The 13,285-nt window shown below is 50.6% G+C and overlaps 1 protein-coding gene across 2 annotated transcripts in view; it reads left to right on the forward strand.

Annotated features, from left to right (window-relative positions):
• The window catches only part of KMT2A (lysine methyltransferase 2A), a 1,244,888-nt gene that overhangs the window by 1,037,917 nt on the left and 193,686 nt on the right, over positions 1-13,285 (forward strand). For both annotated transcript variants that reach the window (XM_069224744.1, XM_069224745.1), the window contains exons 25-26: positions 6,840-7,000; positions 7,822-7,944. In XM_069224744.1, coding sequence (XP_069080845.1) covers positions 6,840-7,000; positions 7,822-7,944 — 284 coding nt within the window. The remainder of the gene's footprint in view (positions 1-6,839; positions 7,001-7,821; positions 7,945-13,285) is intronic.

Here is a 13,285-nt window from a genome sequence, read left to right on the forward strand (position 1 = left end):
GATTAACACCTCCTCCAAAGTTGTAATAACCCCCCAAGTCTAGTTTGAGTTGGAGTGTCCGGCTGTGGCAGGAGCCACTACCCACCCTTCTATGGATACAGGACCCGGTTGTTGATGAATGAAGAAAGTCAGCAGTGCAGCACAGGAGCAGAAGAGGAGTCGCAGAAGTGATGCAAGTGCTGTCCCACGTTGGCGGTCGTGACGGTGGTGCTGCAAAACCACCAACAAGCCTTGGCAGATGCTAGAGTCGGAAAAGAAGGTTTTGCAAGGCTGAAGAGGACCAGCAAGGCCCACGGGAATCAACCCAAGGAGGGGAGTCAGAGGTGACCCTCAGCAGTTGGAAGAGTCGCAAGAAGACCAAGCAGCCCCCACAGGTGAACCACAGGCAACAGCCACAGGAGTCGAGGCCCAGTCAGCACACCTGAAGAGGAGTCCCACGTTGCTGGAACAGCAGGCAGGAGACTGTGCTTTGCAGGAATGAGGGCTGGGGGCTGGGGCTACACGGAGCATGAAGATTCTTTGGAGGAGGAACAAACAAGCCATGGTTGCTGCAAAAGCCGCAGTGCACAAGGGTGCTCTCCTGCAAGGAGAGGCAAGGGCTTACTGTCTCCCAAGTTGGACAGCTGGTAGGGAGGATCAAGGAGACTACTCCAGACCACCACCTGTGATGCAGGATCCACACAGTTCCGGAGGAGACAGGATCCACGCAGCCGATCATCGTTGCAGTTGGTGCCTGCGGATGCAGAGGAGTGACGCCTTCACTCAAAGGGATTGCTTCTTGTGCATGCTGTAGACTCATTGCCCTCAGAGGATACACAGCCGGGGAAATGTTGCAGTTGCTGGAAGGAGCCAGAGAAACAGTGTTGCAGAGCGGAGTCATCGCTGGAGTTGCCGATTGCCGGTTCTTGGAGGATTCAGTTGCAGTCCCGGTGGCCAGAAGATGAAGTAAAAGATACAGTGGAGTCCTGGTGGAATCTTGCAATCTGAGGACCCACCCGAGAGGGAGACCCTAAATTGCCCAGGAAGGGGGATTGGTCACTTAGCAGGTTGACCACCTTTCAAGAGGGGGCTATGATGTCACCTGCCTGACCTGGCCACTGAGATGCTTCCAGGGGCCTCTGCCCACCTGGAGGAGCTCTGGGCACCACCCCTGGGGTGATGATAGACAGGGGACTGGTCACTCCCCTTTCCATTATCCAGTTTCACGCCAGAGCAGGGACCAGGGGTCCCTGGACTGGTGTACACTGGTTTATGCAGGGAAGGCACCAAATGTGCCCTTCAAAGCATACCGGTGGCTTGGGAAGGTTACCCCTCCCAAGCCACGTAACACTTATTTCCAAGGGAAAGGGTGTTAACTCCTACTCCCAAAGGAAAACCTTTGTTCTGCCTTCCTCTTCCTGGGCTGGTCAAGCAGAGGGAGGGCAGAAACCTGTCTGAGGGGTGGCAGCAGCGCCGGCTGCCCAGAAAACCCCAGAAGACTAGTAGGAGCAATGCTGAGAGTCCTTTAAGGAGCCCTTAGAGTGCATGGAATAATACAACCAATACTGGCAACTGTATTGGGGTAAGATTCTGAAATGTTTGATACCAAACATGTACAGGATTGGAGTTACCGTTATGTCCAGCTACATAATGGTAAAATGGCTTCCCTGCACTTATGAAGTCCAGAGTAATGGAGCTAGAGTTCATAGGGACACCTCTGCTCATGCAGGGTGCCCTCCTGCACAGGTACCTGAACCCTGCCCTCTGGCCTAGGAGGGCCTACCATAGGGTTGAATTACAGTGACCTGAAGTGAAAGGGTGCATGCTCCTTTTCATGGAGGCTACAATGGCAGGCCTGCAGACATATTTTGTATGGGCTACCATGGGTACCACAATACATGCTGCAGCCCACAGGGATCCCCTGGTTCCCCAATACCCTGGATACCCAAGTACCATATAGTAGGGACTTATATGGGGGAACCAGTATGCCAGTTGTGGGGTGGGGTGTACTAAGTCCTAAACAACCACATTTAAAGGGAGAGAGCACAGTCACTAGGGTCTTGGTTATCAGGATTCCAGTGAACAGTCAAAACACACTGACAGCAGGCAAAGAGTGGGGGTAACCATGCCAGAAAGAGGGTACTTTCCTATAGCCAATACCACTTCTGCCCAGAGTTTTGAAGAAGATCAAGAACGACCGGGCCCAAGTCATTCCTGCGGTTCCAGAATGGGCTAGAAGAGTCTCGTATCCCAAGCTTCTGAGCAAGGCCATAGATTCTTCAATCAGACTGCCTCTTCAGGAGGGTCTTCTGTTGCAGCTGCAGGGGATGGTTCTACACCCGAACCTGTCTAATCTCCGCCTCGTTGCGTGGAGATTTGGTGGCGGCAATTTGAAGCTTTCGACCTTCCACACAAAGTCTTCAATGTAATCTTGGAAGCCAGGCGTTCCTCTATCAAAACATTATACAGATGTCATTGGAACAAATCTGTCTCATGGTGTACTAACAAATCTTTCGGCCCCCTCTGCCTGAGGTTCTATTGTTCATCCTTTCTCTTGCCCAGCAGGGCTCTCTTAAAGGATACCTGTCTGCCAAATCTGCCTTCCTCAGATTGCCAGATCAACCATCCTTGTTTAAATCTCCCATTGTTGGGAGGTTTCTTAAGGGACTCACTCACACGTTCCCACCTACCCCATTCATAATGCCTCAGTGGGATTTGAACCTGGTACTTACATACCTTGTGTGCTCCTTTTGAGCCACTACATAATTTTCCTTTGCGGCTTCTCACACTAAAAACCGCTTTCCTTACTGCGATCACCTCTGTTCATAGAGTGAGTTAGCTTCAAGCTATTTCTTCGAAGCTACCATTTCTATCTGTCCATCCTGACAAAATTGTGCTTCGTACCAGGGCCTCGTTCCTCCCTAAAGTGGTCATGCCCTTTCATGTAGGTCAGTTTATCACTTTGCCTACTTTTTACACACTCCCACATCCTTCTCATGAAAAGGAGGGACTCCACTTTCTGGATCAAAAAAGAGTGTTAGTGTTCTACCTCAATTGTACGGAAAACTTCCGGGTGGATGATCAGATCTATGTAGGTTATGTGGGTGTGAAGAAAGGACGGGCGATGCAGTACCAGACCATCTCTCAATGGGTTGTCCTCTGCATCAAAATGTGCTTTACTTTGGCAAAGAATCAACCCCCTGATGGCTTGCGTTCTCATTACACCAGAGCAAGTGCTGCAATCATCTTTGGCATGCAGAGTTTCCGGTCCTGGACATCTGCCAGGCAGCACCATGGGCGTCTCTGCACATGTTCACAAAGCATTACTGCCTGGACGGTCAGTCTCGCAGAGACAGCTACTTTGGCCATTATTTCCTGCAGGGCTTTTTAGTTTGATTTTGGTTTGCAGCCCACCACTATATTGCTTAGGTATCTATTCTAAGGTAAGTAATCTGCAACTAGAAGTCTCTATCAGATGAACAAGTTACTTACCTTTGGTAACGATTTATCTGGTAGAGCCATATTCTAGTTTCAGATTCCTTGCCGACCCACTTATCATCCCCGCTCTGCGATCTGATTTCCAGGGACGGGGACTCCCTTTTCGGGCCCTCGTTCTGACGCACCAAAATCAGTGTTCTTCATTGCTTTGCGTTACTGGCGTGGAAAGTCATGAAATGAAACTGACAGCGTGTGGGGTGGTGCCTATATAGGTCCCATGAAATCATCACGGCACACAAGGTACTGCTCAAAGAAAAGTCTCCGGATCCAGTCTGACGCCTGGGGGAAATTCTAAGGTAAGGAGTCTGCAACTAGAATATGCCTATCAGATAGATCGTTACCAAAGGTAAGTAACATGTTTTTAAGATCTCGCAAAAGTCTCAAATATGAATGTCATATTAAACTAAGGCATCTTGAGCTTTTGGTGTTGCAAGGACCTTTCTAGCTTCTTCTTCATATTCTCAAATCCTTTGTGATGAATGTTTCTGCTGACAGTTTTATGAAAGTGGAGAAACTCCATATGATTGTAGAGTCAATACTGGATGTTGTAAGGAAATGTCTCCCTGTTGCAGTTACCCCCCACTTTTTGCCTGATACTGATACTGATGCTGACTTGACTGAGAAGTGTGCTGGGACCCTGCTAACCAGGCCCCAGCACCAGTGTTCTTTCACCTAAAATGTACCATTGCCTCCACAATTGGCACAACCCTGGCACCCAGGTAAGTCCCTTGTAACTGGTACCCCTGGTACCAAGGGCCCTGATGCCAGGGAAGGTCTCTAAGGGCTGCAGCATGTCTTATGCCACCCTAGGGACCCCTCACTCAGCAGACACACTGCTTGCCAGCTTGTGTGTGCTGGTGGGGAGAAAATGACTAAGTCGACATGGCACTCCCCTCAGGGTGCCATGCCAACCTCACACTGCCTGTGGCATAGGTAAGTCACCCCTCTAGCAGGCCTTAAGGCCCTAAGGCAGGGTGCACTATACCATAGGTGAGGGCATAGGTGCATGAGCACCATGCCCCTACAGTGTCTAAGCAAAACCTTAGACATTGTAAATGCAGGGTAGCCATAAGAGTATATGGTCTGGGAGTCTGTCAAAAACGAACTCCACAACTCCATAATGGCTACACTGAATACTGGGAAGTTTTGGTATCAAATTTATCAGAATAATAAACCCACACTGATGCCGGTGTTGGATTTATTAAAAAATGCACACAGAGGGCATCTTAGAGATGCCCCCTGTATTTTACCAAATTGTTCAGTGCAGGACTGACTGGTCTGTGCCAGCCTGCTGCTGAGAGACGAGTTTCTGTCCCCATGTGGTGAGGGCCTTTGTGCTCTCTGAGGACAGAAACAAAAGCCTGCTCTGGGTGGAGGTGCTTCACACCTCCCCCCTCTGTAGGAACTGTAACACCTAGCAGTGAGCCTCAAAGGCTCAGGCTTCGTGTTACAATGCCCCAGGGCACTCCAGCTAGTGGAGATGCCCGCCCCCCTGGACACAGCCCCCACCTTTGGCGGCAAGTCCAGGGGAGATAATGAGGAAAAACAAGGAGAAGTCACCCACCAGTCAGGACAAGCCCCTAAGGTGTCCTGAGCTGAGGTGACCCCTGCCTTTAGAAATCCTCCATCTTGATTTTGGAGGATTCCCCCAATAGGAATAGGGATGTGCCCCCCTCCCCTCAGGGAGGACGCACAAAGAGGGTGTAGCCACCCTCAAGGACAGTAGCCATTGGCTACTGCCCTCCCGGCCTAAACACACCCCTAAATTCAGTATTTAGGGGCTCCCCAGAACCCAGGAAATCAGATTCCTGCAACCTGAAGACGAAGAAGGACTGCTGACATGAAAGCCCTGCATAGAAGACGGAAACACCAACTGCTTTGGTCCCAGCCCTACCGGCCTGTCTCCCCACTTCAAGAAAAACTGCAACAGTGACGCGTCCCCCATGGTCCAGCGACCTCTGAAGCCTCAGAGGACTACCCTGCATCTAAAAGAACCAAGAACTCCAGAGGACAGCGGCTCTGCTCCAAAGAAGAAACAACTTTACAACAAAGAAACCACTTTTAAAGGACTGCACGTTTCCCGCCGGAAGCATGAGACTTTCCACTCTGCATCCGACGCCCCCAGCTCGAGCTGCGGAGAAACAACACTACAGGGAGGACTCCCTGGCGACTGCGACCCTGTGAGTAGCCCGAGTTGAGCCCCCCCAGCGACGCCTTCAGAGGGAATCCAGAGGCCCCCACTGACCGCGACTGCCTGCTTCTAAGAACCCGACACCTGGTAAAGACACTGCACCTGCAGCCCCCAGGACCTGAAGGATCCGACCTCCAGTGCAGAAGCGACCCCCAGGTGGCCCTCTCCCTTGCCCAGGTGGTGGCTACCCCGATGAGCCCCCCCCCCCCCTTGCCTGCCTGCCTGCCTCACTGAAGAGACCCCTGGGTCTCCCCATTGAACTCCATTGCAAACCTGATGCCTGTTTGCACTCTGCACCCGGCGGCCCCGTGCCACTGAGGGTGTACTGTTTGTGCTGACTTGTGTCCCCCCCGGTGCCCTACAAAACCCCCCCTGGTCTGCCCTCTGAAGACGCGGGTACCTACCTGCTGGCAGACTGGAACCGGGGCACCCCCTTCTCCATTGAAGCCTATGCGTTTTGGGCACCACTTTGACCTCTGCACCTGACCGGCCCTGAGCTGCTGGTGTGGTAACTTTGGGGTTGCCCTGAACCCCCAACGGTGGGCTACCTAGGACCCAACTTTGAACCTTGTAGGTGGTTTACTTACCTGCAAAACTAACAATTACTTACCTCCCCCAGGAACTGTTAAAAATTGCACTGTCTAGTTTTAAAATAACTTATTGCCATTTTTGTGAAAACTGTACATGCTATTTTGCTGATTCAAAGTTCCTAAGTTACCTAAGTTAAATACCTTTGAAGTATTACTTGTAAAATAAACTAAGAAAATATATTTTTCTATACAAAAACCTATTGGCGTGGAATTGTCTTTGAGTGTGTGTTCCTCATTTATTGCCTGTGTGTATACAACAAATGCTTAACACTACCCTCTGATAAGCCTACTGCTCGACCACACTACCACAAAATACAGCATTAGAATTATCGCTTTTTGCCACTATCTTACCTCTAAGGGGAACCCTTGGACTCTGTGCATGCTATTTCTTACTTTGAAATAGTACATACAGAGGCAACTTCCTACAGATGTTCTGACTCGGTGTTGTCTGTACCTCTGGAAATAGTTTATATACTCCTGTGCAAAGAATGGAATGTTAATTGGATTTTTCATGTGGTTACTGACGAGGACCTCTACTTAAGATCTCATTAACAGTATACACACTTGCCCCCTCTTTCCAGATGTTCTCGTGTTTACTGGAGTACAACAGATGCACGAAAACGTTGTGTGTACACCTGCAAGATCATGGAATGTCGACCTCCAGCATCAGAACCGGATATTAATAGCACTGTGGAGCACAATGACAATCGGACTGCTCCGCAAATTATTGCACTTACAGCAGGTAGTATTCTCCCCATCTCTCCAATGTACAGAAAGCGACTGTGACATCCTACCCTCACAAGGCCCTGGTTCAGAACTGTGAAGGTAGCTTAGGGTAATCTTTTGACCTCTGCTACAGTTTGCCTATTAGACCTTGTGGGAGTCCCTGAACCCAAACACTCTTGTTTCAGACTTAATGAAAATATGATGCTGAAGCTGCACTCTCAAGCTGATTAGTTAAAGACTTGAGATAGTATCAGAGCCCAGGTGCTGTCCAGTTTTAGACTTGTAAAAGTTATATTAAATCAGTGGTAGCATGTTACATAAAGCCAAACGTTACACAGCACTCTCTCTGTCCACATAAGTATTTAGATTAACATTGTCAGTATGGTGTGTGAAAGAGTATATCGAACTTTGGCATGTTTATCTGTGATTTACCACCACATTTGCTCTTTTCAGACTGGTTACAAGATTGGAAGTCGAGGGAAGTCTGTTTTGTCAGCATAATCCAAGGATAGTGGATATGTGAGCTTTGTGAATGGAATGCTTCTTGTCTAGTATGTGCTAATTCTTTAGATTTCTGCGTGCCAATGACACTGCGTGCATCCAACTATCGTAGATCTAATTGCTGCATTTATTATGATACTATTCTGGTGGAAGATATTGCTTGAAAAGCATGGGTCTCAACTAAAATCTTGTTCCTGGACTGCTACCTACTAGTCACACTGCTGCCACCTGTGTGAGCTTTCTAAATATTCCGCATAGCCATTGTGTTTTAACAGTGAAAGCTCTGTGAACTCAAATTAAACTTGTTTATTTATTTAGTCCTTTTTCTCATTACAGAAGGCATTTCAAACTCTGAAATCTCCAACCCGTCTACAAAGGAAATACAGAGCAGCAGAATCCAGTCTCTGAACTACTGTTCTAAGCAAAGGTTCCCTGGTTCTCGTCCATTGCCGTCTGCAGGTATTATATTTTAATGGTAACCATGCACTAATATGTGTAACTTAATTTTTATTTATGCAGAGTACAAGCTGAATAGTTGCTTTTGATATATGTACTACTTTTACTGTCTGTGCCCAAATAATAGTTAACCAGTGTGACACAAATGCCTTGCAAAAGCCAGATGTCTATTCCATACCGTGACAGTTTGATAAAGCACTTATTGCTCTAACCATTTGGGTGCTAAGACCCTATTTGCCATGCATTTCGTCAGGGATAGCCAGGGTTGCCTTTCACATAAGTTGTAATTAGCCACAGCGATCTAACAGAAACATCTGACAGAGACTTCTAGTTGCAGATTCCTTATTTTAGAATTTCTCCTACGTGTCAGACTGGATCCGGCAATTTATCTTTTAGCAGAACCCTTGTGCGTCGTTAGGTGGCATCTTTCGACTCCATTGATGTCGGGAGTCGTAGTTAGACGCCACCTCAATACGGTGACATCAGTTCTTTGCTTTCCACGCCGTAGGAAGTTGGCTCTGTATATAGTATTTCAAAGTAAGAAATAGTGTGCACAGAGTCCAAGGGTTCCCCTTAGAGGTAAGATAGTGGCAAAAGTAGATAATTTCAATGCTCTATTTTGTGGTAGTGTGGTCGAGCAGTAGGCTTACCAGAGGGTAATGTTAAGCATTTGTTGTACACACACAGGCAATAAATGAGGAACACACACTCAGACTTACTCCAGCCAATAGGTTTTTATATAGAAAAATATATTTTCTTAGTTTATTTTAAGAACCACAGATTCAAGATTTGAAGTAAATATATAAAATGCAAGGTATTCCACACAGGTAAGTTAGGAGCTTTGAATTAGAGCAATATCATATACAGTCTTTGTTAAAATGCAATTAAGCTATTTTAAAAGTGGACACATAGCAAAAATCAACAGTTCCTGGGGGAGGTAAGTAAAGGTTAGATTGGGAGGTAAGTAAGACACTTACAAGTCTCAGTTACTGGGCATAGGCAGCCCACCGTTGGGGGTTCAAGGCTACCCCAAAGTTACCACACCTGCAGCTCAGGGCCGGTCAGGTGCAGAGGTCAAAGAGGTGCCCAAAACACAAAGGCGCCTATGGAAAACAGGGGTGCCCCGGTTCCAGTCTGCCAGCAGGTAAGTACCCGCATCCTCGGGGGCAGACCAAGGGGGTTTGGTAGAGCACGGGGGGACACAAGTAGGCACACAAAACACACCCTCAGCGGCACAGGGGCTGCCGGGTGCACTGTGCAAAGCAGGCGTCGGGTTTTAGATAGGAAACAATGGAGGGATCCGGGGCCACTCTAGCGGTGCAGGCAGGTACAGGGGGGGCTTCTCGGGACAGCCACCACCTATACTAGGCAGAGGGTCGCCTGGGGGTCACTCCTGCACTGAGGTTCAGTTCTGTCAGGTCCTGGGGGCTACGAGTGCAGTGCTTGGTCCAGGTGTCGGGTCCCTTGTTACAGGCAGTCGCAGTCAGGGGGAGCCTCTTGATTCTCTCTGTAGGCCTCCCTGTGGGGGTCGTCTCGGGCTACTCACGGGGTCGCCGGGGAGTCCTCCCTGTGGTGTTGGATCTGATAGAGACTTTTAGCTGCAGCTTCCTTACCTTAGAATTCCCTGGCGTCAGCTTCGAATCCAGAATTTTTTCTGAGCAGTACCCTGTGCGCGCCGTCAGGCGGCGTAGTTCGGATCCGCGTGCGTCGTCAGCATCGTTGGAGCCGTCTAGGACGTCACGGTTGTCTACATAGACGCCGTCTCGGCACGCGTACGTCATTTCTTTTCCTTCCGCGCCGGTTAAAACGCAGTTCCAGAAAGAGCTACCCTTCTTCGACGGTTTGTCGAGGTTTTTTTTTAACTGTTTGAAGTCATGTCTTCGAGAAAGACAGGGTTCAAGCCGTGTGGTGTGTGTCATCGCACCATGTCCGTTACGGACCCGCACCGTGTTTGTCTTTGGTGCCTAGAGAAGGACCACGATTCCACCTCGTGCTCCGACTGTCGGGCCATGGCTCCGAAGGATTTGAGGGAGAGATCCCTCAAGCTTTTTGCAGCCTGGGATTCGTCCTCGGTCGGCGCGACTCCGCAGAGGTCACGTCCCGCAGTAGGAGGAGGTTGCGGCACCGCTCCCGGAGCCCCAAGTCCTCTTCCTCGCATTCGAGGTCATCTGAAGGTAAGAGGCACAAGAAGAAGAAGTCCAAGCGGGCTTCATCTTCGACACGTCCGTCGGCCGACGAGGCGTCTGTGGAACGTCGACGTTCCGAGCGCAGTTCAGCGGAGCCGTTCGCAGGGCTGACTCTGCGTCTTGACCCCTTTCCGGGGACCGGATCGACCCCCACTCAGATAAAAGAATTTTACGAGGCAATGCATCTCGTTTTTAGCGGGCTGCATCCGTGGAGGGGTCTTCTGGGTCAGCAGGGGCCCCTTCGGATTCGACACCGGCGGCTTCGGCCTTGGTGCTGTTGGGGACCCCAGGATCTGATTTAGGATCCGGACCGGCGCCGGTCTCACACAGTCGACCTCCTTTGGCACCGGTTCCGACATCGACGATTCCGCCACCGGTGGTAGCCCCATCCTTATTCCGGATGATCAGGAGCAACGACGTCGACTTCAACGGAGCCAGTTCGGCCCAGATCATTGTCTGAGCATTATTTAGATCAGCCAGACGCAGGAGAGGAATGGAAGGGGTCTGAGGACCCTTTAGAATGTGGTTTGCAACAGGACTGGTATGAGGATCTAGGGGAGGCCAGTGGACTGGACATGTCTCCAGATACTGGTATGCTCTCTCCTCCTAATGTGGCTATGGAGGAGGGTGCTTTATTTGCTATGGTGTTGCGTAGGGCAGCTGAGGTCTTGGACCTAGATTTGCCTACGTGCCAGTCAGGACGAATATCCTGACAGAAGTACTTCAACCGGGGGTGACAACGTCAGAGCCGATGTTGCCCTTCAGTGAGGCTCTAACAGACGTCCTTCTGGGTACGTGGTCCAAACCCAGGACAGGGGCTCCTGTGAATAGGACGGTCGGCCGCTGCCATAGACCCACTCCAAGCGACCCTACTTTCCTCACTCAGCACCCCACTCCTGAGAGCTTGGTTGTCCAAGCCTCTACTTCCTGTGGTGCCTTCCTTTCTGCTCCCCCGGATAGGGAGTCCAAGAGGCTGGACCAGCTTGGGAAGATGGTTTCTTCCACCAGTCTGGCATTGAGGTCCGTAAACACCTCTTTCCTATTGGGCTGTTATTCCCATACTTTATGGGATACAGTGGCACAAGTGCTGCCCCAGGTCCCGGAGGGCATACGGGACACACTCACCCAGGCTGTCAAGGATGGGAGAGATGCAGCCAAGTTTACGATTAGATGTGGTTTGGACACGACCGACTCGCTGGGCAGAGCAATTTCCTTGTCAGTGGCCCTACGTCGCCACGCCTGGCTGCGTTCAACTGGTTTCTCAGGGGATGTCCAGTCCAGCTTGATGGACATGCCCTTTGATGGCTCTCGCCTTTTTGGCGAAAAGGCGGACTCCGCTCTTCAGAGGTTCAAGGATTCTCGAGCTACGGCCAGATCCTTGGTCTTTCAGCACCAGCACAACAGCAGTCTCTTTCGTCCCTTTTGAGGCTTCGGAAGGGGCGTGGTACCACGCCAGCCTCAGTTTAGCCACCGTCCTCAGGCTTCACAACATCCCGGGAGAGGACGTGGTCGTGGTGCCATCAGACCCAGAGGGTTTGGCCAGAGGTCAGCCACCACACAACCCCCCTCCACTGCGCCCAAGCCCTCCTAGTGTGGTTCTGCAGGATCACGTCCGTCCAGTTGGAGGGAGGGTTCATTTTCATCTCCCTCACTGGCTTTCCATCACAACGGACAAGTGGGTCCTAGAGATCATACGGAAGGGCTACTCCCTTCCCTTCCAGTCTTTCCCTTCCTCTATCCCTCCGACAAAGGAATGGCTGATGGAGGGCCATCTGGTTTTGCTCCGCGAGGAAGTTACGGCTCTCTTGGCCAAGGGAGCCATAGAAAGAGTCCCGATATCAGAAGTAGGCAGTGGTTGTTATTCCCGATACTTTCTGATTCCCAAAAAGAACAAAGGCCTTCGCCCTATCTTGGATTTAAGGGACGTCAATCTCTTCCTCAAGAAGGAGAAATTCAAGATGCTCACTCTTGCTCAGGTTTTGTCTGCCCTAGACCATGGAGACTGGATGGTAGCGTTGGATTTGCAGGATGCGTCTTTCCACATTCCTATCTTGCCAGCCCACAGGCACTACCTGCGGTTAAAGGTGGGCCACGAGCACTTTCAGTTTAGCATGCTCCCTTTCGGCCTTACCAGTGCCCCTCGGGTGTACATGAAAGTGATGGCGGTGGTTGCAGCCCATCTGCACAGGTTAGGGGTCTCATTCTTCCCCTACCTCGATGACTGGCTGTTGAAGGGGCCTTTGCCCCAGACAGTCGTTTCCCACCTTCAGACTACGGCGAACCTCCTGCACCAGCTGGGGTTCACTATAAACGTGCCAAAGTCACACCTGACTTCCTCTCAGATGCTCCCTCTCATTGGAGCTGTTCTGGACACAGTGCAATTTCAGGCCTATCCTCCCGACAAGCGAGTCCAAGACATTCAGGCTATGATTCTGAACTTTCAGTCTCGGTCTTGGGTTTTGGTGAGACAGACTCTGAGGCTGCTGGGCCTCAGGGCCTCCTGCATCCTGCTAGTAACACATGCCAGATGGAATATGCGGGCTCTGCAGTGGAACCGAAAGTTCCAGTGGGCGCAGCATCAGGGAAATCTCTCCGATATGGTCCAGATTTCGGAGGGGACTGCGAAAGACCTGCAGTAGTGGCTTTCGAATCCAAAGTGGGTCAACGGCAGATCCCTCTCCCTTCCCAGCCACATAGGGGAGGCGGAGATCAGAGGCCTCTGGTCTCCGGCGGAGTCGAGACTCCACATAAATATGCTGGTGCGCCCGGCGATCAGGCTTGCGTTGAAAGCATTCCTTCCCTCTCTTAAATAGAAAGTGGTGCAGGTGTTCACGGACAACACTACCGCCATGTGGTACTCCAAAAAAAAAACAAGGCGGGGTAGGGTCCTGGACCCTTTGTCAGGAGGCACTACACCTCTGGACATGGCTGGAACATCAGGGCATTACCCTGATGGTTCAACATCTGGCGGGTTCCCTCAACGCTAGAGCAGACAAACTCAGCCATCAACGCACAGCCGAACACGAATGGCGTCTCCATCTGGAGGTGGCACAAGGTCTCTTTCAGCAGTGGGGAGAGCCTTTGTTAGATCTGTTCGCCTCCGCAGAGAACGTGCAATGTCAGCTGTTTTGCGCGTTGGAGTTTCCAAGCAGACACTC

Source organism: Pleurodeles waltl, chromosome 3_1 (assembly GCF_031143425.1).
Source record: "Pleurodeles waltl isolate 20211129_DDA chromosome 3_1, aPleWal1.hap1.20221129, whole genome shotgun sequence".
Classification (NCBI taxonomy): Eukaryota; Metazoa; Chordata; class Amphibia; order Caudata; family Salamandridae; genus Pleurodeles; species Pleurodeles waltl.